The following is a 22,551-nucleotide window of genomic DNA, read 5'->3' on the forward strand; positions in this document are numbered from 1 at the left end:
TGGAAACGACCCTCAGCCCCGGGTGTGTCTGCTTGGCCACGTGACCCGCCCGGCCCAAACGGTATTATCCGTAGCGTCCCTCGGCGAGCAGGCCCTCCCGGGGCCTGGCCGCTTTAAATCTCGTGGGGGTGGAGCTTGGAGCGCGGAGGGCGGGGCCTGGAGAGGCCGCCCAGTTGGGTGCGAGGTGGGCGGGGTCTACAAGCGCGGTGGGTGGAGCCTGGAGCGCGACGGGCGGGGCCTAGAGGGGCCGCCCGGTTGGATGCGAGGTGGGCGGAGTCTGGCGTTGCGGGGGCGGGGCCTACGCGTGCGGTGGTGGAGCTTGGAGCGCGCCGGGCGGTGCCACTGCGGGCCGGGCGCCGAGGCCCCTTTAAGGCGCGGCCGGGGCGGGCCCCGCGGCGCGGCCCCTTTAAGGCTTGGCCTACGTGGCAGCCGCTGGAGCCGCGGACGGGGAGCGAGGCCGGCCGGGCACTTCCTGTGGAGGCCGCAACGGGCGCGGGCGCCGACGGGCCGAACGCCGAGCGAGCGAGCGAGAGAGCGAGTGAGCCGGGCCTCCCGCCGCCGCCATGGGCCAGAACGACCTGATGGGCACGGCCGAGGACTTCGCCGACCAGGTGCGGCCCGCGGCCTCCCCCCGGCCCTCCCGCGGCCTCTGCCGGCCCCGCGCCCCCCGCCGCCGCCCGGCCCCGAGCCCGCGGGGCCGCCCGAGGCCTGGGCCGCGCCCGCAGCCTCCGACCCACCGCCGGGGTCGCGCCCCCTCCCCCAACCGCGGCCCGGCTCCCTGGCGCGCCGCCCGGCCTCCGGGACCCCCGCCCCGGCCCGGGACCCCCGGCCTCCGGGACTCCTACCCCGGCCTTCGGGACTCCTACCCCAGCCCGGGACCCCCACCCGAGCCCGGGACCCCCGCCCCAGCCCGGGACCCCCGCCCCGGCCTCCGGGACCCCCGCCCCGGCCCGGGACCCCCGGCCTCCGGGACCCCTACCCCGGCCCGGGACCCCCACCCGAGCCCGGGACCCCGCCCCGGCCTCCGGGACCCCCGCCCCGGCCCGGGACCCCCGGCCTCCGGGACTCCTACCCCGGCCTCCGGGACTCCTACCCCAGCCCGGGACCCCCGCCCCGGCCCGGGACCCCCACCCGAGCCCGGGACTCCTACCCCGGCCCGAGACCCCTACCCCGGCCCGGGACCCCCGCCCCGGCACCCCCGCCCCGGGCCCTCGCCGCGGCCGGGCGTGTTCTCGGGCCCGCTGCTCGGCGCCCCGTCCCCGCACCCGGCCGGCCTTCCTGGAAGGAGAGGCTGTGAGCCTTCGGCCGCCGCCCCCCGCCCCCCAGAAGGCGGCCCGGTGCCGGGGGCTCAGAGCGGCCTCCGTCCCGGCCGCGGGCGGGGGGAAGGGGGCCCGCACGCTCCTCGCGCGGGGGGCTCGCAGGGGGCGGCCGGGAGCTGGGTCTGGGACGGGGGTGGTCAGGCTGGAGGCCAGGGGTCCTCCGGAGGAAAGGGGGCGCCCTGGTAGGCACCCCAACTCCAGAATGCTCAGCCCTCCCCCTTTGGCTCTCCGGACGCGTGGCTCCGTGGGGTCCCTTTGACCCCGCGCTCCCTCCCTGGACTCTGCCCGGCGAACGGAGGAGCGCTATCTGCCGGGAGGAGGGGCGGCGCGTCCCTCCCCGAGGGCACCTGGCCGCTTCCCCCAGGGCCCAGCGGCCCCTGAGCCCGGGAGGCCGGCCTGGGGCCCCGGAACGCCCGGCCGGACGCACAGATCGGGTGCCGGGGTGTGTGTGTGTGTGTGTGTGTGTGTGTGTGTGTGTGGAGGGGAGAAGACAGCGCCCCCCACTTGGTCCGTTTGCCGGGCAGAAGGCGGTGGGGGCATTGGGCGCTGGGCCCGCGGCTCATGAAAGTGCCCGTTACTGTGCGATTGGCAGCCTGGTCCCGGCAGATCCGGGCGCCCCGCTGCCGTCCTTGCCCTGGTCACTTGCCATGGGTGCTGGCCTTTCGGGGTTCACAGGGGTGAGGCTCAGGCTGCACCTGCCATCGGGCTGGGGGATCTGGGGGTCCCGGGAGGCTGAGCATGTGATTTAAAAACAAAACAAAGCCAGCCAGTGTCTTGTGATCAGTGAACCCATTTCCATGGTCCCCCCAGGGGCCTCCTAATTGGGGTCACACATTTTCCTGCGACCCAGCCATTTAAAACCAATTTGGGGGGCGGAGTCTGTCAACCTGGAGAAGTAGTTTTTCCGAAGGTGGTGGTTTGTGGGTGCAGACACAGCTTAAAAACGGGGCCCCTGGCAAACGGGGTGCCAGCGAGCGAGGGCGGCCGGGACCACGGAGGCCTTTCAGTCCGTCTTCACTGACATCGTTTCACTGGCCACGGGGACTGAGAGCCCAGCACTGGCTCCTCAGCCGGAAAACCCTGGTTTTGCAAGTGCATTTCACAACCAGATCTAGACAAAATGTCTCGGTCGCCGCTGCCAGTGGGTGAGCTCTCCTCCACCTCCTTCCCCGCATCTTGTCTGCTTGTGAGGAAGCGGGATCTGGGACCAGGAAGGACCGGGAGGGCCCGGGTCGGGTCAGGTCGCCTGAGTTCCTGTGGGAAGGAGGCGAGGCCTGCGCCCTCGCGGCCGTTGCCACATTCAGCTGCTCCCAGGCCCGTCCCCGCCGTCGGTTTACCAGGCTGGGCCGCTGGGCCGCGGTGGCCATGGCCGGTGGCTGTGCCAGCCGCCCCCGCCCTCCACGCAGGAGGGCAGAGGGCCTGGGCTCTTCAAAGCCAAAGTCAGGAGCCTCCCGCCCCGGCAGGCGGGGCGCAGGACGTGGGCGGAGAGCGGTGCAGAGCAAAGTCAGGCTTCCGAGGCAGATCTGGCCACGCAGATCTTACCCGCCGAGTAAGGCGACCCTGCTAATCAGGGGCGGCGTCCGGGCTTGAAGCGAAAGCGATCGATGCTGCAGGGAACAGGGAAACAATCCAGCCACCGACTGCGACAGTGCGACACCTCTGCTTCCTCCCAGCCCTGTCCTCAGAGAACAGGCGCCAACAGGCAGCGACAGGATGTGACCAGAGGCCTGAGCGGGGGACCCCGGAGGCCCGTGTGCCCCTGGCAGTACCGGCCCTTTAATGGCACCAGCGTGGGGCCAGTCCTCCGTGCCCGTCGCCGTGTTGTCTCGGGGCCGTGCGAGGCAGGCCGTGGTGTCTCCGTGTTCGCGAGGAGACGGAGGTACGGTGCTCAGTGACGTGGCTGGAGGTTGGGTCCGTGTCTCGCTCCAGGTCCGGGCTCCTGGCCGCTGGGCAGCGCGGTGACCTTCCCTGCGGGGCCGCACAGGCGAGCAGGGTACGCGTCCCGTTAGCTCCCCTGGCAGGCTCCTCCCGAGCTGTCCCCTGGCATCGGGCTCCTGGCCCTGGGCAGCAGGGGCAGTGTCTGCCTCGCAGGGCCAGGCCGGGGAAGTGCTGAGCGAGCTCTGCGGCTGGGGCTGGGCACAGGAGCCGGTGAGCTCAGCACTCCAGTCCGCCTGCCCCGGGCCTCGCTGCCAGCGCAGGACGCCCCGCACGCCCCGACCGGAAAGGAGTGGCAGCCCTCAGCTCTGCCTGCTGGCTCGTCCCGGCCTTAGCACGGCCTGGCATTTGTACCTGTCCTTCGGTGCGAGAGCCGGACCGGGAGCTGTCACCCAGAGCCCCTTGGCCTTCGGTCAGGCATTGGGTAGTGAGATCCGGCCCAGCCGGTGTCAGGCTCTGGGTTAGCCGCTCAGGGTGCCATGGGTGTGGGTTCTGAGCATTTTCTTCGTGCCCTGGGCCACCAGGAGTCAGGGGAGGGCAGAGGGGAGCACTCGGCCCTGCTCCCTGTCTTCGGAGACTAAGGGAGCCACCGAGCCCCTTAGGGAGCGCTGGTGGGGACAGGGGAGGCGGGCTGCTCCCCCAGGTTAGGCAGGCTCTCTGTCACGCCTGGATGGTGAGTAGAAAAAGCCAGCCCGTCTCCAGCTTAGGGCCAGTCCCTCCAGGTGAGGCAGGAAGCCACGGCAGCACTCAGGGAGACTAAGCTGGCTAGGAGTTTGGGGTCCCAGTGGGCAGGCACGTGTGTCACTGAACTGGCTTGTGTCAGGGACGTGCAGGTGGGAAAACGGGCGGGTGTGAGTCTGAGACCCTGTGACTGGCTGTCTGCCCCCAGTAGCTCCTGCCCGCAGGCCCATAGCGGCGGACGGAGCACGGGCAGGTGGCAGCTCGGCCTGGGTGCCGCCGATGCCTGTGCCCGCTCTGCTCTGCTCCCCCGGGGACACTGGCTTTGGGACGCCGTCCAGCCGGCGTGGTGTGGGCTCAGTGGCCAAGTCTGAACCCTGGTGACCAAAACACGTGCAGGAAATAGGATCAAAATGGGCCTGGTCTCTGTTATGAAACGGCTTTTCCTTCGTGTCCAAGCAGGTGTCACAGGGGCTGCCGTGTACTGGGGGCTCTGGGTCGGCCAGGCCGCACCGCCGGGAGCCCTCCCACCGGCCTCGCGCTGGGAAGCCAGTGGCAGCCTGGCTCAGAGGCGGGCAGCGAAAGGAGACGCCGGCTAAACCGCTTAGCCCCACTTAGCCCCAGCCTTAGCCCCAGCCGTCTGCGGGGAGGGAGGCAGGCAGGCAGGCAGGCAGGCGTGATTACCTGTCTGGAGGGAAGCTCTGCTCTGTAATCCTCCGGACCCAGACACCCAATTTAAGAGTGCAGACCCGCCACGGAGGCTGTGCACTGCCCCCTCCCCACCCCCGCCCCGGGGACTCAGACCACGGCCCAGGCTGGTCCCTGTGCTGCTTCTGGGGTCACTTCCCAGCCTGGGGGTCCCACCAGGCCCCAGTCCCTGAGCCGGCCCCGCCTCGCTGGGCTTCTCCCCGGCTTCGCATCCAGGTGGGGCCAGGTGGGGCCGTGCGGTTGCCAGGGCTCCCCCCCCCCCAGGTCTGTCTCCTCAGGGCGGTCGTGGCCGTTGCTGGGCATTTCTGAAGCGTGTGGGCCGTGAGGCGGAAATGGGGGGGCGGGTGGCGTCAACGGTCCCCAAATCCCTGGTCTGACGCGGTGTGTGTTTACACCAAGTGCGCCTCCACCTGTGTTTGCTCTCCGCGTGGGGTGCTGGCCCCTGCTTGACCAAGCTCTCTTCTGCTCACTGACGTCCGAGCGAACCCAGCGACCTTCACTCCAGCTGCCCTCCCTTTAGGGGGTGGCACAGACCCCCACCCAAGTAACTCGGTTGCCCTGGTCACAGAGCACCAGCTGGGGGTGTGGGGCCAGGAGGACCCGGGCTGTCTCCGTCCTGTGACTGCCCCGCGGGTGGTGAAAGGCTGGGCAGACTGTGGAATTGACAGCTCGGGGTTCAGCTCAGCAGGTGGGAAGAGAAGGGACACCTGCCTGCCTGTGACCGCTGGCTCCTCCCTGCTCCCCCCTGCTCCCCCCGCCCACCGAAGCTGATGAACCAAACTGAACAGCCAGGGGCCGTTAACTGCGATGGACAGCTTGAGCACTTTCTAGCTATTAAGCAACTTTTCACAATGCCAAAAATTAAATGCTCATGTGTGCGCCTTCATTTACTCCCTCCTCAGGGCTGTGGCTGACCCGCGAGGGGCCAGGCCCGGGTGCCCTTTAGACTCTCGCCTGCTGACACATCGCTCCGGTGGGTGGGCCTGATCTTCCCGGCCGGCTCCTGCGTTATCGGTGCCCTGGCAGTTCTCCCTTCCTATCTCTGCCTCACGGTCGGAAGAAAGCGCACGGGAACACCTGGAGACGGTTGTACCTCGGCTGCCACGTGTGCTGGTCTCCCGGTCAGCTGTCATAAATGGCGTGGCGCCCAGCAGGGGGCGTGCTGGAGGCAGCGATCAATGGTTCTGTTTCATCGTTGATGTTTCTGTCTGTCCATCCCCCTTCCTCTCTGAAATCAGTATATATACATATATATATTTAAGTTTTTAAAATAAATAAATGGCATGGCTAGCATGGAGCAGGAGAGTTATGAATGTGTTTCTCTGACATTGGCCGGTGACTTACACAGAGTCTCATTGGGGTTGGGGCAGCTGTCCACCCTGTTTGCTGGTGTGTTTTTAATTTGTTTTATTTGTTTTATTTTTTTGTTGTTGTTTGCTGGTGTGTTTTTAATTTGTTTGGCCTAATTCCCCACAGGTTCGGGTTTCTCCACACCTGTGCGCGCACCTGCCCAGGCCCCGCCTGAGCTCTCGGGAGGGGAGGGGCACTGTGGTCCCCACTGCGCGCCGGGGCCAGAGCCTGGCTTCCCTCCACTGCTGCGGAGAGGCCGGGCAGTGAGTCCCTGAGCTTCCCGCCGGCCCCCCAGGCCCTCTGCCCGCCCTGGCTGGCACCTGAGCGGACTCTCCTCCCAGGAGCACACTCTGCTCGCTTCTGTCTGGGAGGCCCAGGCGCTCTGACGGCAGGCGGGCCGGGCCTCCCGAGCCCCCACCTCGGCCCTAACGTGCTGATGCCCTTGCTGAGATCGGTGGCCGTGCTGGGCCGTTCCTGTGGGATGGCCGTCGTGGCCGTACACGGGTCTCCTGAGATGACAGCGGTCCTAGGGGAGGGTCAGTGCCACCTGATGGGGTCAGGGCTGCCTGGAACTCGTGCGGGTTCTCGCGTGCCCACACGCATGCGGGAGCAGGTGCTGAGCGCCTGGCTGGGGCCGGACGGCCGCAGCCCTCACGCCGCGTCTGCCCACAGTTCCTCCGGGTCACGAAGCAGTACCTCCCGCACGTGGCGCGCCTCTGCCTCATCAGCACCTTCCTGGAGGACGGCGTGCGCATGTGGTTCCAGTGGGGCGAGCAGCGCGACTACATTGACAGCACCTGGGGCTGTGGCTACCTGGTGGCCTCCACCTTTGTGCTCCTCAACCTGCTCGGACAGCTCAGTAAGTGGCTCCCTCGCCGATAGTAGGGTGGGCCCCGGGGACTGGGGGGCTTGCTGAACAAAGGGCAGCCTGTGTCGGTGTCCCCAGAGCAGAGGTGGGCGAGCTGGGCAGGGAGGAGCCGGCAGGGGGAACCCCGGTGTCCAGAGGATGAATGAGGGGGAGGAGAAAGGAGATGAGGCCTAGCGCAGCTCACGTCGGCCTCAGGCCTGGCTTCTGCTCCTGGCGGCAGCCTCCGCCCTGGACACGCTTCCCGCCTGTCCTGCGGTGCCGCAGGGCCTGTGTGGCGGTCAGCTGACCGCGGGGGGTGCCGCCCTTCCCCCCTCCCACACCTTCATTTTTGCCCGCGGCGGGTAGTTGGGCTTCGCTGCACCTGAGGCCACTGAGGCGGCCGGCCACCGGGGCGGGTCCCCTCACTCGGAGCCCTCAGCTCGCCTTCTCCTTTCCAGCTGGCTGCATCCTGGTGTTGAGTAGGAACTTCGTGCAGTACGCCTGCTTTGGGCTCTTCGGAATCATAGCGCTGCAGGTAACCGGGGTGAGAGGTGGGGGGATGGGGGGATGGAAGCGCGAGGTCTCACCTGGAACCGCCCTGCAGGGAAATGGGGGGGCGGGGGCGGGGGCGGGGGCGCCTTGCCTTTCTTCTGAGGTTGGAGCGGAGCCTCTGGGAAGGCCTTTGGAGGAGTCTCCCAAACTCCTTTCCGAGAAGGGGCTCCAGGCGGACGCAGGAGAAGCAGGCGGCCCTCGGCTGGCAGCTGTGCCGAGTGGGGCCGGGCTCTGGGTGCCCACTTTGCCCCATTGAGTCCTGCCCGCCTGGGTTTGCTCTGAGAAGGTGGGAGCCGCCGGGGCCATGCTCTTCCTTTCCTTCGTAAAGAAGACCCCTGCCCCTGGGGTGCAGGCTTTCACACCCCGCTCTCCGGGGCGCACCGGGGCAGCTCTGCTTAGACAGGCCCTGAGCCCAGCTTGCCCTCAGCCGTCCTGGGTGTCCTGCGGCGGTTTTGTGTCTCAGATTTAAAAACCTGCCTAATGCTCTCTCTTCGGTAGAAAAGCAGGTGCTTGACAATGCTGACACCACCTTTCTCTGCCCTCTGTCCCCTCAGACCATCGCCTACAGCATTTTATGGGACTTGAAGTTTTTGATGAGGTACGTGCGTCTGGTGGAGGGTCACCTGCTCCTTCCCCCCACCTGGGCGCTGTCACTGGGGGTCCAGGCTGTGCTGCTTAGACTGCGGTGGATGTTGGCAGAGCCTTCGCCACCCAGGGCCTCAGGACACGCTGCCTCTCCTGGCCCAGTGGGGGGAGGAGGGGTCCCAGTGAAGCACTGCTCACTGAGCCAGCTGCTCAGCAGTGCAGTTCCAGGCGTGCTGGCGCCCATGCTGTCTGATGCACAGACACGTGTGTGTCTCCAGGCCTCGTCCGCTTGGTCTGCAGAGGGGCCAGGGCCGGGGTCTCGGGCGGGTCTGGCGCCCTGGCTGGGCCTGAGCTTGCGTGGCGGCTCCCGCAGGAACCTGGCCCTGGGCGGGGGCTTGCTGCTGCTCCTGGCGGAGTCCCGCTCGGAAGGGAAGAGCATGTTCGCCGGCGTCCCCACTATGCGCGAGAGCTCCCCCAAGCAGTACATGCAGCTGGGCGGCCGCGTCCTGCTGGTGCTGATGTTCATGACCCTCCTGCACTTCGACGCCAGCTTCTTCTCAGTGAGTGCTGCCCGCCTCGCCCCCGCCCCTGGCCCCGCCCCGCCTGGTGTGGACCAAGCAGAGCCCAGGGCCACCAAGGCAAGGCTTTCGAGGCCATTCAAGAACAAGCTGTCAGGTTCTTATGTGCCCAGATCCTGCCCCCAACAAATGAGGTCCAGCCCCAAGGGCAGCTGGAGGGCCTGGTGCCGGCCTCACGGCTCGCATTTTCTCTCCTCCCTCCCCTTTATCTCATGGCTCCGGGTGCTGGGTGTGCAGAGCTGAAGAAGGTTCTGTCCTTGGCCCCCGGGAGTTGACAGAGCAGGTCTTTGTAACCCAGTGTGCGCCTGCCTGGCGAGGTGCCCAGGTGTGAGGCCCGGGCTCCCACTGGAGTGGCTTGGGCGACCTCGGCCTGTGCTGGGCACTGCTCCATCTGCCCCAGCCCCGTTCTCACCCCACCGTCTCAGCCCACCTGTCACCATCCCACCGTCACAGCCCACCTGTCACCATCCCACCGTCTCAGCCCCACCTGTCACCATCCCACCGTCTCAGCCCACCTGTCACCATCCCACCGTCTCAGCCCACCTGTCACCATCCCACCATCACAGCCCACCTGTCACCATCCCACCGTCTCAGCCCCACCTGTCACCATCCCACCGTCACAGCCCACCTGTCACCATCCCACCGTCTCAGCCCACCTGTCACCACTCTCTCTCAGCCTGGCTGAGAGCGGCCCCAGTCCCTTCGCCCGGGCACTGGCCGTGCTTCTTGCTCACAGAGTCTCTCGCTCCCCCTCTGCAGATCCTCCAGAACCTGGTGGGCACCGCGCTGATGATTCTGGTGGCCATTGGCTTTAAGACCAAGCTGGCCGCCTTGACTCTGGTCGTCTGGCTGTTCGCCATCAACGTGTATTTCAACGCCTTCTGGACCATCCCCGTGTACAAGCCCATGCACGACTTCCTCAAGTACGACTTCTTCCAGACCATGTCGGTGATCGGAGGCTTGCTGCTGGTGGTGGCTCTGGGCCCCGGGGGCGTCTCCATGGACGAGAAGAAGAAAGAGTGGTAACAGACCTTCCCGCCTGGCTAGGCCCGTGGCCGGCGAGGACTAGTTCGGGGTCGATCCACAAACGGCCGGCATTCACACCCTCTCCCCGCTGCCTGGGTGACGCACAGATGTGAGAGAACTCTGCAGCCCTGAGTGATGGCTGACTACTCTGCCCGCCGCCCGCCGCCCGGCCAGCCAGCGGCCGCCGGCTCCTCCCTCCCCATGGCCAGGCCTGGGCCGCGGCGAGAGCAGCCGGGTGGGGTGCGGCCTCTGTCCTGGTTGGTTCCTGTGGGTGGTGGGGCCTTCCAGCTGTACCCTGAGCAGATACATCTGTGTATCATTCAAAGCAGTCTCCCTCTTATTTTTTTTAAAGTTTACGTTTTAGCTGAAACGAAGTGATTGTGGATGGCCCAGCACACCAGAGCCCTGGCTGCTCGCTGCCTTGCATGTTACCGAGGACAGCGACGTGCTCCAAGGAGCCCCCCAAAGCGCGAGGCAGTGTTAGGGGCCGTCCACGGAAACGTCCTTAACCAGGACGCCGGCCAATGGTGCAGATCACGTGGGTCTCCGGGGCTTCCGGGCCCGGGGGGGGGGGGGCGGGGGCGGAGCTTAGAGCCCTGCGGAAAGCCGCCCAGAGCCGGGACCCTCTCGCCCACCCACGCACCCACCCACACGCCTGCAGGTTGGCTCGCTGCTCCCGTGGCCTGCCCGGGGGAGCCGGCAGCCAGCTGCTCCCGTGGCCTGCTGGGGAGGAGCAGACAGCCAGCTGCTCCCGTGGCCTGCCGGGGAGGAGCCGGCAGCCAGCTGCTCCCGTGGCCTGCCGGGGAGGAGCCGGCAGCCAGCTGCTCCCGTGGCCTGCCGGGGAGGAGCAGACAGTCAGCTGCTCCCGTGGCCTGCCGGGGAGGAGCAGACAGCCAGCTGCTCCCGTGGCCTGCCGGGGAGAAGCAGACAGCCAGCTGCTCCCGTGGCCTGCCGGGGAGGAGCGGACAGCCAGCTGCTCCCGTGGCCTGCCGGGGAGAAGCAGACAGCCAGCTGCTCCCGTGGCCTGCCGGGGAGGAGCCGGCAGCCAGCTGCTCCCGGGGCCTGCCGGGGAGGAGCAGACAGTCAGCTGCTCCCGTGGCCTGCCGCGGAGGAGCAGACAGTCAGCTGCTCCCGTGGCCTGCCCGGGGGAGCCGGCAGCCAGCTGCTCCCGTGGCCTGCCGCGGAGGAGCGGACAGCCAGCTGCTCCCGTGGCCTGCCGGGGAGGAGCAGACAGTCAGCTGCTCCCGTGGCCTGCCCGGGGGAGCCGGCAGCCAGCTGCTCCCGTGGCCTGCCGGGGAGGAGCGGACAGCCAGCTGCTCCCGGGGCCTGCCGGGGAGGAGCAGACAGCCAGCTGCTCCCGGGGCCTGCCGGGGAGGAGCGGACAGCCAGTTACCTCACTCAGCCTCGTGCAGCCTCGCCGGCCTGGCGCGCCCCGGCTGAGGGATCCCAGGCGGCGGCCGCGGCCCCGGCCCCCGAGGCTGCTGCTTGCTCAGAGCCTGTCTGCTGTGCTGCACGCGGCCCACATTACTTCTTACTGATTTGTGATGCCTTACCGATTGGATCTGACTCCTGTATTTAAAGCTCTAACGTTGCCTTACACTGTGTTTCTCTTCTTGGGGGCGAGCGCTTCCTGCTGACCTCGGCCAGGCCCGTCCCAGCGAAGGCCGGGGACTGGGACACTGTGCTTCCCACTGTCCTCCCCCAGGTCCTTGGGGGACAGGCCTACCGCGAGCGAGAGCCTGGCCTCGGGCTCAGCTCTCTGGTCCTCAGCGAGGTGTGCGGGCCCGAGGGCCAGCCCGGAGGCAGGTCCAGGTCACCTTCCAGACCAGAGCCAGGTGAGGGCCTCCGTGCCGGAGGCTTTGCGGGGAGGGGGCTGCCTTTGCCCCTCAGGGCTCTTAGCACCGCATCTGGCTCTGCAGCCTGGACCCCTGATGGCGACCATTTCACCTCCACCCGGGCCCCAGCCATGGCGGAGGCTCGTCCTGGTGGCAGACAAAGCCGGCCGGAGGGCCTATCTCTTCCACTCAGATGCTCACTACACACTCTGATTCAACTGGGCCGTGTGGTCTCTTGGTCCACACCCCCTCCCCCCTTAACACATCCTGGCAGCCCCCACCCGAGTGACAGCCCGAGTGGCACCCTCAGCCAAGCCGCATCTTGTCGGGCTCCTCCCTGACTGCTGAGACCTGTGTCGACCGCCCGATCACTGATGGTGGTCACTCCCGCCCCCCTCCCCGCCCAGAGCTGGCTAGCACCTGGGCCCCGGTAGGAGGAGTAGAAAATAACCTACCAATTGGTTTTGGCAAAACAATTTGACAACTTTTTGCTTTATGTGGGAAATAGGTATCGATCTCATTTTATGCTGTATTTTATATCTTAGTTGTGTTTGGAAACGTTTTGATTTTGGAAACATGGAAATAAACAATGGCATTTGTTGTACGCAGTGTGACCCTCGGGTGCCATCCAGGGGGGCGGGCCGAGCCAGGCTCCCAGCTGCCGCATGAGGCCCACTCACTCCGCCATGTCTGTCCACACGGGACTGTCCCCCCTGCTCCTGGGGCAGCCAGAGTGGATGGAGAAACCCCAGGACCCCCCACCCGCTGGGAGGACACAGGGCAGCTGGGGGACGTGGGGTAGAAACCCCAAGGACTCGCAAAGGCTGTGCGGGCCTGGCGAACGTTTATTACCCCACCTGCTTGAAGGAGCGGACGTGCTTGGGCTTGCGGTGACGGCTTTTGAACTTCTTTGACGGGCCCGGCTGCTTCTGTGGGGGACAGAGCTCCAGTGAGTTCCCAGGGGAGTGGGTGCGAGGCAGCCCGCCCGCCCCGTCCACAGAGGAGTGCTCAGCTGGAAACCACCCCTACACTCCGCCCAGTTTCCCTCGCTGCCGGCTCATCCAGGGCGGCGCTGCGAACCTCCAAACGCAAAGACCTTGACCTCTAGTCCCGCCCCTTCCACACAGGCTCAGGGCACCTGTCGGGCAGCCAGGCTCCCGCAGGTGCAGCCCCGGCTCCCTGCTCACGTGCCAGGAGCGCGGGGCCTTCTCTGCGCAGAGGGCGGCTTTAGTTTCTAGGGAAATGGAACCCTCGCTAAGGATGCTGCTGCCGCGCTAGCAGCCCTGTGGGCCACTCACCTTCCTGCGCTTGAGGGCCCCGCCCGTCCCCTCTCCGTCCCCAGCGCCCTCTTCTCTTGGCTGCCTCGGCCTCTCGTCCTCATCGGTCAGAACGTCGTCAGCGCTGTCCCCCTGCTCGGCCCCTGCCAGGTCCTTCCTGGTGAACAGCTCGGCTGGAAGGAAGAGGGATCCGGTGAGGGTCACTGCCTGCGCAGGGGGCTAGGGCACGTGGAGTCGGGTGGGAGCGGAGGGGGAGGGGCAGGGAGCGCATCCGCCTACGTGGGTACAGGTCTGCCATGCTGTCGTCGCTGTCGCTCGGGGCCGTGCCATCGCCGTCGCTGGACTCGGGCTCCCAGAAGGCTGGTCTCCGGCGGGGCGGCCTGTCGCTGTCCGCCTGGTCTTCCCTCCGCCGCCTCTTGTGCAGGAGGCAGGCGGGCACGTACTCCACGCCCTGCTTCTGACACTCCTCGTCTGCAGGGGGGCCAGCTCAGCACACGGCTCTCCTGGCCTCCTGGCCTCCCGCCCTCTGCCTGGGCCCACCCCACTGGGCACAGATCTACTGGGCGTGAGCACCACCTCCGGCCGGGCCGCCAGGCTGCAGGGGCCCAGGGCACCTGACTGGAAACTGCCAGCCTGTCACCGGGAGGAAGCACAGTGGCTCATGGGATGGCGCCCTCTGCAGACCTCTGGCCGGAGCACAGGGCAGGACAGGATGGAAGGATGGAGCTCACTATCCTGCACTCACCGGCCCCCCATCAGCACAGGCCTGCCCAGGGCAGGGCAGCTCCCGGGACCAGTGGTGCCCGGGGCCTGGCCTCACTCGCCCCAACTCCTGTCACCATCCATGGGGTGGATGAGTCTGCTGGGGTCACTGCCCACTTCTAGCCACCTCCAGGACCCATTCCCCTCTCCATCTCTGCCACCCGCTCCGGCTCAGCACGACCAGAACCCCCACAGGGCATCTCCTCGGCCCCTCATCCCACACAATGCCTCCTCCCCATGCTCTCTGCACCCTTGGTTAAGTCTCGTAGTGACTCTCACCGAGTCCTCTCTGCCCCCCCCACCCCTCGCTCCTCCTGCCCTGGGGCCGCTGCCCATGACCAGAGGACCAGCCCCTTTCTGCTCTGGCACAGGCTTTGTGGGGTGGAAAACAACCCTCCTCTTGCCCCCCCCCACTCCCCCAGGGCAGTCTCATGCTGCACAGGAAGCAGGAGAGCCTCTGGCCTCCTCGTGTCTTCCATCGATCCCACCTGACTGCCCCTGCCTGGCTGTCCTGCCTTCTCGTCTCCCGCGCACCTCTCATCTCCCTGGCTGGATCTGATAAGAGTCTCTGCTTCCTCTCACCTTCCCAGGCTCCTTGGTACCCAGGCCCATCTGTCCCTTCTTGGCTGGCTCCGAGGACGCCAAAGCCACTCTGTCAGTGACTCGCACACTGAGCGCTGGTCCCTGACACTCCTCCCATTCAAAGTGCTCTTTTCCCTTTCCATTCCCCCGAAGCCTAGTCAGACCCCGCTCCTAACTTCACTTCATGGTGCCTGCCGCCTGTCACCTACCACTTCTCACGCCAGGAACTCCTGTCCCTTTTCCTCCTCTGGCAACCCCACCCCCGTGTTAAAATCTGGCCACACGTTCCACCCTCCCTGCCACACCTGGTGACGCAAGGGGAGCCCCGCCCCCCCTTCATTCACCGGCACGCCCTCTCCTCTGCTCCTCAGAGGAACAGGGATGGAGATGCCCTGCTCATGCCAGTCCCTGCTTCACCCCGTTCTTGCATCCAGCGGCACGTGCTCCTGACCACGGCCGCCAAGGCCCTCTGCTCCCACCCCACCTCCTTCTCACCCTCTAGTGCGTGTGGCACACGGGAGGCGGGTCCTTCAGGGCCTCCCCCGCCCGGCCATGGACCTGGCCCAGCCTCTGTCCTCTTCCCGCTCCGCATGCCCCCGTCCAGGCCTCCTGAGTCAGGCAGGCCTTGCTGGCTGCCCAGCGCCCCGCCCCCAGCACTCAGTACAGTCACTGCCCAGGTCTCCCCCAGCAGCGCCCTCATTGTAACGTGGGGTGCCCGGAGCTAACGCTACTTTAGACCAACTGGACCTGCCGAGCACAGTGAGTGAGGAGCACTGTTCTGGGAGTCCGCTTCCTGCTTTGCACCCCTCTCCACTCCGCCATTCATCGAGCACGGCCACCGAATGGCCCAGACTGCTTCTGCCCTCGAGGGGTGCCATCCTGGGGAGGGGTGCCCAGGCAGCTGCGCCTCCTCCCCGCACTTACATTTACACAGGGCCTTCTGGAAGCGGCGGCCCCGTGTGTGCCGCAGCACGTGCTCCGGGGACCGGTTGATGTGCCGCAGGGTGAGCTTGCAGAACAGCTGGTGCCTAGGGGGCAGAGGGCGCGGTTTGCAGGAGCCAGACCTGCTCTCCAGCCTGGCCACCTCGGAACCCCGCGGCCGCAGGGGGGCGTCCAGGAAGGGTCTGGGCACCCCGGTTCTTACAGCTCCTGAGCAGGTCCACCTGCTGGGCGGGGGCCACCGGGCCAGACGGACCTGGCCTCACGTCTGCCTGGCACGTGGCCTGGCCAGCCTTCCCGGCTGCTCTGCTGTGAGCACGCGCGTTGAGGACCCAGCTAATGCATGCCCACCAGGCCATCACCCCTTACTCAGTAGGATTTCAGTCACCCACAGGCTCCCCTAAGCCAGTTCCCCTCTGAAGTGCAAAAGGGAGCCTGGCCTGGGCAGAGCCTTGGGAAGCACCGGGCCCCATCCTCTGGGGAGCAGGCAAGCCTCGCCTTTACCAAAGGGCCAACTCGGCCGGGACTGTCAGCTCCCGGCCCCCCGGGCAGCCCGCCTCCCAACTCGCAGGCAGTGGGCGCCCCCAGACAGGGCTGGCACGTGGGGTCTCCCCGAGCAGCGGCCAGGGGCGGGCTGCACCTGTCCCACCCGGGCCCCTGGCGCCCGCCCGCACGTACGGGTTCTTGGTGCTGGGCACGATGTGCGGCTCGAAGTCGGCGTAGGCGAAGGCAGGGGGCGCGCGGGCCCGCCGGTACTTCCGGCCGCCGGTGTAGGCCTGCAGCTCGGGCAGGCGGCAGGGGAGCTCGTGGCCCGTCAGAGCGCACTTCACCTGCGGGGGGCGGCGGTGAGGGGGCGGGGCAGGAGGGAGGCGGGTGGTCCTGGGGGTCCCGGGGCGCTCAGGGGGTCCCGGGGCAGTCGGGGGGCGGCGGTGGGGGGGCGGGGCAGGAGGGAGGCGGGGTGGTCCTGGGGGTCCCGGGGCGCTCAGGGGGTCCGGGGCAGTCGGGGGCGGGTGGTGAGGGGTCCCGGGGACCGGCGGTGAGGGGGGCGGGGCAGGAGGGAGGCGGGGTGGTCCTGGGGGTCCCGGAGCAGTCGGGGGGCGGGCGATGAGGGGCTGCGGGGCAGGCAGGGTAGCCATGGGGCCCGCACCTTGCGGCCGCCGGGCTGCAGGCGCAGGCTGGGGTGCTCGCGCAGGAGGGCGCGCACTTCGGGCGGCAGCTCGCTCATGGCGGGGCGGCCGGCGGACCTGGAAGCCGGGCGTCGGGGCCGGGGGCGGGGCCTGGCGGTGACCCGGAAGCAAACGCGGCCGACCCCGGAAGGGCTCGCGGGGCGATGGCGGCGGCGCGGTTGCTGGGGCAGCTGCTGCGCGCCTCGGGCGCGGGGCCGGTGAGCGGGGCGGGGGGCGGCGGGCGGGGGGAGCGGGGTGCCCGCCCCGGGCCCGGGAGCTCAGCGCCCCGGTCTCCGCAGGCCCCGGCCCGCGCGGCCCGCAGGAGCGTCCTCGTGGCCCCCTCGCGCGCAGGTGAGGACTCGCCGGTGGGACCCGGGGACGCGCCCCGCGCTGCACGGGGCGGGGCTGGGCCCGTCCCTCCTGCTGTAGCCGCGCTCTCCCTCTCCGGGGCTGCGACCCAGGCCCGCGTGTAACTCCTAGGGCTGGCCTGGAGGCCCAGCAGGCGCGGCAGCTCGGCGGCAGAGGCGCCCGCCACGAAAGCGGAGGACGACTCCTTCCTCCAGTGGTTCCTGCTGCTCATCCCTGCGACTGCCTTCGGCCTGGGGACATGGCAGGTGAGACTGGCCTCTGGCTCTTGTGGCCCGAGCCCTTGACCCGCTGCCATCTGCTTGGGCTCCTGCTGTTTCTGCAGGTGCAGCGTCGCCAGTGGAAGCTGAAGCTGATCTCAGAGCTGGAGTCCAGAATCATGGCTGAGCCTGTCCCTCTGCCCGCAGAGTGAGTGCGGGGCCGGGCCTGCGGCTGCTGGCACCGGTCAGCAGTGGGGCTGCTTCTGCGGGGGTCCTGGCCTCAGGTGGGCGGTCCTGCTGGGCTTCTGGCTGACAAGGTCGCCGTTGGGGAAACTGCCTGATAGGATAGGAAACCCTGTGGTCCTGGGTTCCAGCCTCTGCAGGGATCCCCAGGGCTGATGGCCCCTGAAGCAGGAACTCTTAGCTGGAGGGGGAGCGGGCACTGTCACGTCGTCGTGGTATTTTGGAAGTGCCCTAAGTGATGCCACTGCCCCAGAGGAACGGCTATGTTCAACAAGGTCTCCATTTAGGGGCGCAAACGGTTTTAGCCACATGGTCAAGTCCATGCAGGAGTCTCCCTTCGGCTTCTCATGAAAATGTGGACCGGTTGGCAGCACAGATCCGTTCCCACTCGGCACCCAAGGGGTCAGCTGTCCCTGTAGCGGGCACCCCAGCACCCGAGCTGTCCCCCTCATCACCCACAGCCTGAGGCCCTGAGAGGGTTTGTCTTCCTGTCAAACGGGCTTCAGCCGCACTGTCCCCTCTCCCGAGTAGCCCGATGGAGCTGAAAAACCTGGAGTACAGGCCGGTGAAGGTCAGGGGGCACTTTGACCACTCCAAGGAGCTGTACATGATGCCACGGACCATGGTGGACCCGGAGCGGGAGGCCCGGGAGGCTGGCCGGCTCTCCTCCTCGGCCCAGAGCGGTGCCTACGTCATCACCCCTTTCCACTGCGCCGGCCTGGGGTGAGTGACCCAGGGAGCCTGGCACGTGGTCAGGGCAGCTCATCTTCCCTTCTCGGCCCCCCCGCCTGGAAGACCCAGGGGAACCCAAGAACCTAGAAGGTTGGATTCCATAGTTTGATTTTGTAGCCCGGACATCAAGCTGCCTCTTCCTGTGGGCTCTGGAAAGGGAGGTGAGAACTGTCTGTCCAGTGGCCACCTCATTAAAGATGGCGCAGCATGAAGGGACAGTGACAGGAACTCTGGAGGGAGCCAGCTCAGGGAAGGTGTCCCAAGGTGCCATCTGGGCCAGACTTGGAGGGAAGAGAGCATTCCAGGGGGCAGTGCAGAGCAGCTTCCCACATGTCAGTGGACAGATTAAACCCTGGGGCCCGTCACCCACAGCCTGGTTGGGACTGGGATGGGCCCGTTGGTCTCCAGCAGGCTGCGCTGCCCGCGTCTCCCCGGGTTAGAAGAGGAGAGTGGAGGTGGGGCTGCAGCCTGAGGATGTGGGTGATGAGGGGGACAGGCTGCTGCACCCAGGCCTTCAGAGGGGAGGGAGCCTGAGCCATGCCCTGGTGGGTGTCACTGGCTGCGTGCTGCACTGTAGGCGTGGCAGGAGGAAGATGTAGGGGTGAGGGACAACCTTGGCTTCCCTCCCAGGGGTTGGTGGCTCCTACCCATCAGGACACGGGCAGAGGAAGGCCTCCCCAGTGGCACAGTCTCCACTGTCCTGGTTCAGACCCTCCCTGAATGCACAGGAGCCCCCTGATCCTCTCCAAGCATTTCCTTTCCCCGCCTGAAACCGGCTTTCCATGTAGGCTGAGCATCCTGGTGAACAGAGGGTTTGTGCCCAGGAAGAAGCTGAATCCCGACACTCGGAAGAAAGGCCAGGTAAGGGGTGAGGGGCGGGACTGTCCCCAGGAGTCACGGCTCTGGGAGCCCCCTCCACGCTGTGCCCTGAGGGACACCTCCCTTTTTTTTTAGATCCAGGGAGAAGTGGACCTGGTTGGGATGGTAAGGCTGACAGAAACCAGGAAGCCTTTTGTTCCAGAGAACAACCCAGAAAGGAACCACTGGTATTACCGGGACCTGGAGGCCATGGCCAAGCTCACAGGCACAGAGCCCATTTTCATCGACGCAGACTTCAGTAGGTGGCCGGCCAGGCCAAGAGCTGTAGTCTGTTCCTATTGTTTGCACCTTAGTGTGCTGGGCAGAGGGGGGGATGACACCTGGCCAGATACAGGGGGAAGGTCCCGTTGAGGTGACTTGAAATTGGCGAAGTTCAAAACCACAGCTGAGAGCTGGCTAGCAAGGCCCAAAGGAAGCCGCTGGCCAAAGACCAGTGCCGACACCCACTGTCTCTGCAGAGAGCACAGTTCCTGGAGGACCCATAGGAGGGCAGACCAGAGTGACCCTGCGGAACGAGCACCTGCAGTACATCATCACCTGGTGAGCCCCCACCTCAGTGCTCCCTGCCCGCCCCCTTCTGAACCGCTCCTGACACTTCCTTCCAACCCAAGGTACGGCCTCTGTGCGGCCACGTCATACCTGTGGGTTAAGAAGTTCCTGCGGTGGACTCCGGGCACGTGACAAGATGACTGATGTAACCTGTCCTGGGTCACTGAATAAATATTTCAACAAACTGGACTTATCGGTATAAATAAATCATCTACCTGAATGAGCTAGTTGCCCTGTCAATCAGAAAACTCGTGTTCGACTTTGCATACGGCTGAGCAGCAGGTGCCGACAGCTTTTTGTAAATTGACCCACACACACAGCAACTTGCACAGCAGTTAGTTCAAGGCCTGCCACCATCCCATACTTCCTTCTGACAATAAAACACCTTCACCCCAAGTGTCCAAGACGCTGGCTGAGGAGAATTTTTATTACTTTTATGTACAGAAAACAACAGTGCACACTTAGCCCAGCTTAGTGGCCAGCTCCTTAGCCTTGGCCTTCTCCAGCTTGGCGATGCGAGCCACCGACTTTGGACCCAGCACGTTGCCTCCCCAGTGGCGGCGGATCTGCAAGGACAAGAGCAGGAGTTAGTCTGGCCCTGCGGTCGGTCCCGTTGTTGGCCCGGCTCATGCGGAGCCAGGCTATTCTCTGGCCAAAGGCCTGATTCCCGCAAAGCGCTTCTCACTCACCTCATCGTATCTGTCGTTGTAGTTGGTCCGGATGGCCTCCACCAGCTTAGCCAGAGCTCCCTTGTCTTCCCTGACGAGACAGGAAATGAGGGTCAGACTCTGGCCCCTCCCAGGGAGCAGACATGGAGCCTTGTTGGCTCCAAACAGCAAGCTTTTTTGCCTCAGACAAAACATGACCACACGGCTTATTCAGGTGAAGAAATTCGTAACCATCATTGGCAAAGGTTCGGCTAAATGTATTTATTCCTTTAAGCTAGAACATTTGCGCTCAAGATAAAATCCAGAGAGAGGAAGTGAGCGGGGGCAGAGCGGAGGTGGGAGTTTGGGACGGAGCTGTGTACTTACGAGTTAACCTGTGTGAAGGCAACAGTGGTGCAGGTCTTCCTGTGGACGAGGCGGCCCAGCCTGGCCTTCCCCTTGATGATGCAGTAGGGGACCCCCATCTTCCGGCACAGGGCGGGCAGGAAGACCACCAGCTGGAAGACAGCGTTAGCTCAGCGTGCATTCTGACCAGAAGCGGGATTTAAGTTAGCTGGGTGGCAATTGCTCAGGGTTAAAAAGCTCATGTGTTTGCACTTCAAGGATGAATTCAGTGAGAAATTCACATCATTGCAAGAGCCGAAGACAAGCTGGATCCCCGTCATCCTGTCAGCACACTTTGGCCTTAGTGTCAGGCTCAGAAGTAAGCTTTCCCCGTAGGGACTGACAGAGGCCCTGTCCAGTTCAGCAGCCAGTGCCCACAAGGCCACGTACCTCGATGGGGTCCACGTCGTGCGCTATCACCACCAGCTGGGCCTTCTTGTTCTCCACCAGCGTGGTGACCGTGTTCACCCCTAGAACACAGCCAGTCTGCATGAGCGGGGCCTGGTGCTGTTCACAAAAGCACCTCTACAGGCAGGGCCCCGCGTGCCTCGGGGTTCCTCTTCAGTGACTACAGATGGAGAAGCCCACACCCGAGTCCTGACACCTGCCCGCCACCCCCACGCAGGTGACACCCATCACCTGCTCGCAGGACAGGAGGCCTCTTGGTGGGCACATCCCCTTTGCCGGCAGCTTTTTTCTCGGCCCGGGCCAGCAGCCGCTGCTTCTTTTCCTGCTTGGTCTCGGGCCTGTACTTGTGGGCCAGCTTCAGCAGCTGAGTGGCTGGGGAGAAACCACAGCTCAGGCTTGTAGGCTAAGGTTACCCGTCCTCACTTCATGTCACAAGGGTTAGTTAGGTGCGAGGTGCACTTCCGTGCACACAACCCTGCAGTCCCGCCAACTTCAGGGTCTGGAAACTAACAGGGAGCGCCGAATTTCAACAAACCGGTCCACTGCGAACTGCCCAACTCAAGACAGTAACCATGGCCTTGGGCGGGAACTCCCTCAGCGCTGGCTTGAAGCCACAGCACCTACCTGTTTGGCGGTCCAGGGCCTGGGTGAACTGGTTAATGGCAGGCGGCACTTTGAGCCGCTTGTAGAGAATAGCCCTTTGCCGCTGCAGCCGAATGTAGCGGGGCCACTTGACGAAGCGGGTGAGGTCCCTTTTGGGCTGGATGTCCTGTCCTGCGAGGCAAAGGCCAGCGCTGAGCAAGGCTCGCTCACCTGCTTCCCGTCTGGGGCTGCCAGAGCAGGTGCATCAGCGATCTTGGTGGTTCAGCGTCATCAGGTCGCAGAGCAAACGTTCTCACATCATCTGCACGGCCACCCCTCCCAGGGGGCAGGTTAGGAACGGGGCCCAGCTTACAGCTACAAAGTGGCAAAAGGAGGATCCCCATCCCTCCACGCCCACTGCTGAGGGCATCACCCGTCCAGTAAGGCCGCTTTTGGCTGGCAGCCCTGCGTTCCGCCCCCCTTCTCACTCACCAATGCCGAAGTTCTTGGGCCTCTTCTCAAACAGGGGGTTGACCACCTTCTTGGCCTCCTGCTTCTTCACGACAGCAGGGGCCGGAGCCACCTTCTTCCCCTTGGCCTTCTTCCCCTTCGGCTGGGCAGAAGAAAGCCGGGTAAGCCTCCGCCCCAGGAGCTCCTCCGGAGGCGCCGGGCTCGGGCTGGCCGGACCCCCCGGGGCGGGGCGGGGCCCCCGACTCACGCCCAGGCGGCGCGGCGGCGAGCCCGGCCCCCGGCTCGTGCATCAGCGATCTTGGTGGTTGGGACGTCCTCACCATTGCTCAGATAGCAAATATTCTTTCACATCATCTGCACGAGCCGCCCGGCGCTGCCCCAAGGCTGAGGCCAGAGCTTTAGGATGCGGACAGCCGAGACTGCCCCGTCCCACAGCGCTGCACCCCCAACACGGGGACAGCGGTCCCCTCAGGAGTCCGCCTCCAGAAACAAAGACAGACTCAGAACCCCTGGGCTAAGGCCCCGCCCCGGGGCAGGCTCCAGGCCGCATCCGACGCAAGCCCCGCACTGGCAGCGCTTGCCCGGTCCTCCTCCCCCGGCCCGGACGCCGGGGAGACTATCCCGGCCCAATGCCCTCTGTGCCAGGCCCCGCGGGGCTCTCCTCGCCCCGGGCGGTGGAGGGACCCCCGCGCGACCGAGTCCCGAGGAGGATGGCAGTGGATAGAGCCCAGGCCCGGCGCCGGCATGCCGCATCACAGAAACACTCACCATCTTGGGCGACGGGAGGAGAGAGAAAGAAGAGGGAATTGTGGGAAATATGTATGCGACCCCAGAGATCGCGAGAACTGGAGCCTCCGCGGGATTTCAAATTTAAAGCGACAGTACTCCTTCCGCCGACCCTTCGGTAGGGGGCGGTGCCTAGAGCAGGAG

The 22,551-nt window shown here is 65.9% G+C and overlaps 4 protein-coding genes and 4 non-coding genes across 9 annotated transcripts; 2 read left to right on the forward strand and 6 right to left on the reverse strand.

Annotated features, from left to right (window-relative positions):
- Window positions 1–407: 407 nt before the first annotated feature.
- On the forward strand, window positions 408–9,903 carry SURF4 (surfeit 4). The gene is made up of 6 exons (XM_036420419.2): window positions 408–611; window positions 6,663–6,849; window positions 7,296–7,372; window positions 7,944–7,987; window positions 8,348–8,534; window positions 9,312–9,903. Exons 1-6 carry the CDS (start codon window positions 564–566, stop codon window positions 9,576–9,578), a joined length of 810 nt encoding a protein of 269 aa, XP_036276312.1. The 5' UTR covers window positions 408–563; the 3' UTR covers window positions 9,579–9,903.
- A 2,346-nt stretch (window positions 9,904–12,249) lies between these two features.
- On the reverse strand, window positions 12,250–16,248 carry SURF2 (surfeit 2). The gene is made up of 6 exons (XM_036420422.2): window positions 16,121–16,248; window positions 15,652–15,803; window positions 14,959–15,062; window positions 12,970–13,161; window positions 12,712–12,863; window positions 12,250–12,342 (listed from the first exon to the last, which is right to left on the reverse strand). The coding sequence occupies exons 1-6, from the start codon at window positions 16,196–16,198 to the stop codon at window positions 12,262–12,264; spliced, it is 759 nt and encodes a 252-aa protein (XP_036276315.1). The 5' UTR covers window positions 16,199–16,248; the 3' UTR covers window positions 12,250–12,261.
- Window positions 16,249–16,254: 6 nt separating this feature from the next.
- On the forward strand, window positions 16,255–19,290 carry LOC118708889 (surfeit locus protein 1). Its single transcript, XM_036420416.2, has 9 exons — window positions 16,255–16,357; window positions 16,439–16,490; window positions 16,620–16,753; window positions 16,831–16,913; window positions 17,480–17,671; window positions 18,469–18,541; window positions 18,635–18,797; window positions 19,018–19,099; window positions 19,171–19,290. Exons 1-9 carry the CDS (start codon window positions 16,304–16,306, stop codon window positions 19,238–19,240), a joined length of 903 nt encoding a protein of 300 aa, XP_036276309.1. The 5' UTR covers window positions 16,255–16,303; the 3' UTR covers window positions 19,241–19,290.
- A 232-nt stretch (window positions 19,291–19,522) lies between these two features.
- On the reverse strand, window positions 19,523–22,487 carry RPL7A (ribosomal protein L7a). Of its 2 annotated transcripts, none has more exons than XM_036420420.2 (8): window positions 22,390–22,487; window positions 21,643–21,763; window positions 21,193–21,342; window positions 20,800–20,940; window positions 20,551–20,630; window positions 20,143–20,273; window positions 19,798–19,867; window positions 19,523–19,674 (listed from the first exon to the last, which is right to left on the reverse strand). In XM_036420420.2, exons 1-8 carry the CDS (start codon window positions 22,390–22,392, stop codon window positions 19,570–19,572), a joined length of 801 nt encoding a protein of 266 aa, XP_036276313.1. In that variant the 5' UTR covers window positions 22,393–22,487; the 3' UTR covers window positions 19,523–19,569. The 2 variants fall into 2 exon arrangements, with proteins under 2 accessions (XP_036276313.1, XP_036276314.1); XM_036420421.2 differs by lacking the exon at window positions 22,390–22,487 and adding an exon at window positions 21,942–21,987.
- On the reverse strand, window positions 19,953–20,019 carry LOC118708929. The gene has a single exon (XR_004984767.1). It is a non-coding gene; the product is annotated as a small nucleolar RNA SNORD36 (small nucleolar RNA).
- LOC118708928 lies at window positions 20,340–20,412 on the reverse strand. The gene has a single exon (XR_004984766.1). It is a non-coding gene; the product is annotated as a small nucleolar RNA SNORD36 (small nucleolar RNA).
- On the reverse strand, window positions 21,412–21,477 carry LOC118708922. Its single transcript, XR_004984760.1, has one exon. It is a non-coding gene; the product is annotated as a small nucleolar RNA SNORD24 (small nucleolar RNA).
- Window positions 21,907–21,980, reverse strand: LOC118708930. The gene has a single exon (XR_004984768.1). It is a non-coding gene; the product is annotated as a small nucleolar RNA SNORD24 (small nucleolar RNA).
- Window positions 22,488–22,551: the final 64 nt, after the last annotated feature.

Source organism: Pipistrellus kuhlii, unplaced genomic scaffold (genome assembly GCF_014108245.1).
Source record: "Pipistrellus kuhlii isolate mPipKuh1 unplaced genomic scaffold, mPipKuh1.p scaffold_m20_p_68, whole genome shotgun sequence".
In the NCBI taxonomy this organism is placed as follows: domain Eukaryota; kingdom Metazoa; phylum Chordata; class Mammalia; order Chiroptera; family Vespertilionidae; genus Pipistrellus; species Pipistrellus kuhlii.

Excerpts from the sequence above, each read along its gene's own strand:
- SURF4 (XM_036420419.2), top strand. The coding sequence starts at position 564 with ATGGGCCAGAACGACCTGATGGGCACGGCCGAGGACTTCGCCGACCAG. Across the intron at positions 612-6,662 it reads CCGAGGACTTCGCCGACCAG|TTCCTCCGGGTCACGAAGCA; the intron begins GTGCGGCCCGCG and ends GTCTGCCCACAG. Across the intron at positions 6,850-7,295 it reads CAACCTGCTCGGACAGCTCA|CTGGCTGCATCCTGGTGTTG; the intron begins GTAAGTGGCTCC and ends TCTCCTTTCCAG.
- SURF2 (XM_036420422.2), bottom strand. The coding sequence starts at position 16,198 with ATGAGCGAGCTGCCGCCCGAAGTGCGCGCCCTCCTGCGCGAGCACCCC. Across the intron at positions 12,864-12,969 it reads CATGGCAGACCTGTACCCAC|CCGAGCTGTTCACCAGGAAG; the intron begins GTAGGCGGATGC and ends TCTTCCTTCCAG. Across the intron at positions 12,343-12,711 it reads GGGCCCTCAAGCGCAGGAAG|AAGCAGCCGGGCCCGTCAAA; the intron begins GTGAGTGGCCCA and ends TGTCCCCCACAG.
- LOC118708889 (XM_036420416.2), top strand. The coding sequence starts at position 16,304 with ATGGCGGCGGCGCGGTTGCTGGGGCAGCTGCTGCGCGCCTCGGGCGCG. Across the intron at positions 16,358-16,438 it reads GCGCCTCGGGCGCGGGGCCG|GCCCCGGCCCGCGCGGCCCG; the intron begins GTGAGCGGGGCG and ends CGGTCTCCGCAG. Across the intron at positions 16,754-16,830 it reads TCGGCCTGGGGACATGGCAG|GTGCAGCGTCGCCAGTGGAA; the intron begins GTGAGACTGGCC and ends CTGTTTCTGCAG.
- RPL7A (XM_036420420.2), bottom strand. Across the intron at positions 20,941-21,192 it reads GGCCCTGGACCGCCAAACAG|CCACTCAGCTGCTGAAGCTG; the intron begins GTAGGTGCTGTG and ends GTTTCTCCCCAG. Across the intron at positions 20,631-20,799 it reads GCCTCCTGTCCTGCGAGCAG|GGGTGAACACGGTCACCACG; the intron begins GTGATGGGTGTC and ends GCTGTGTTCTAG.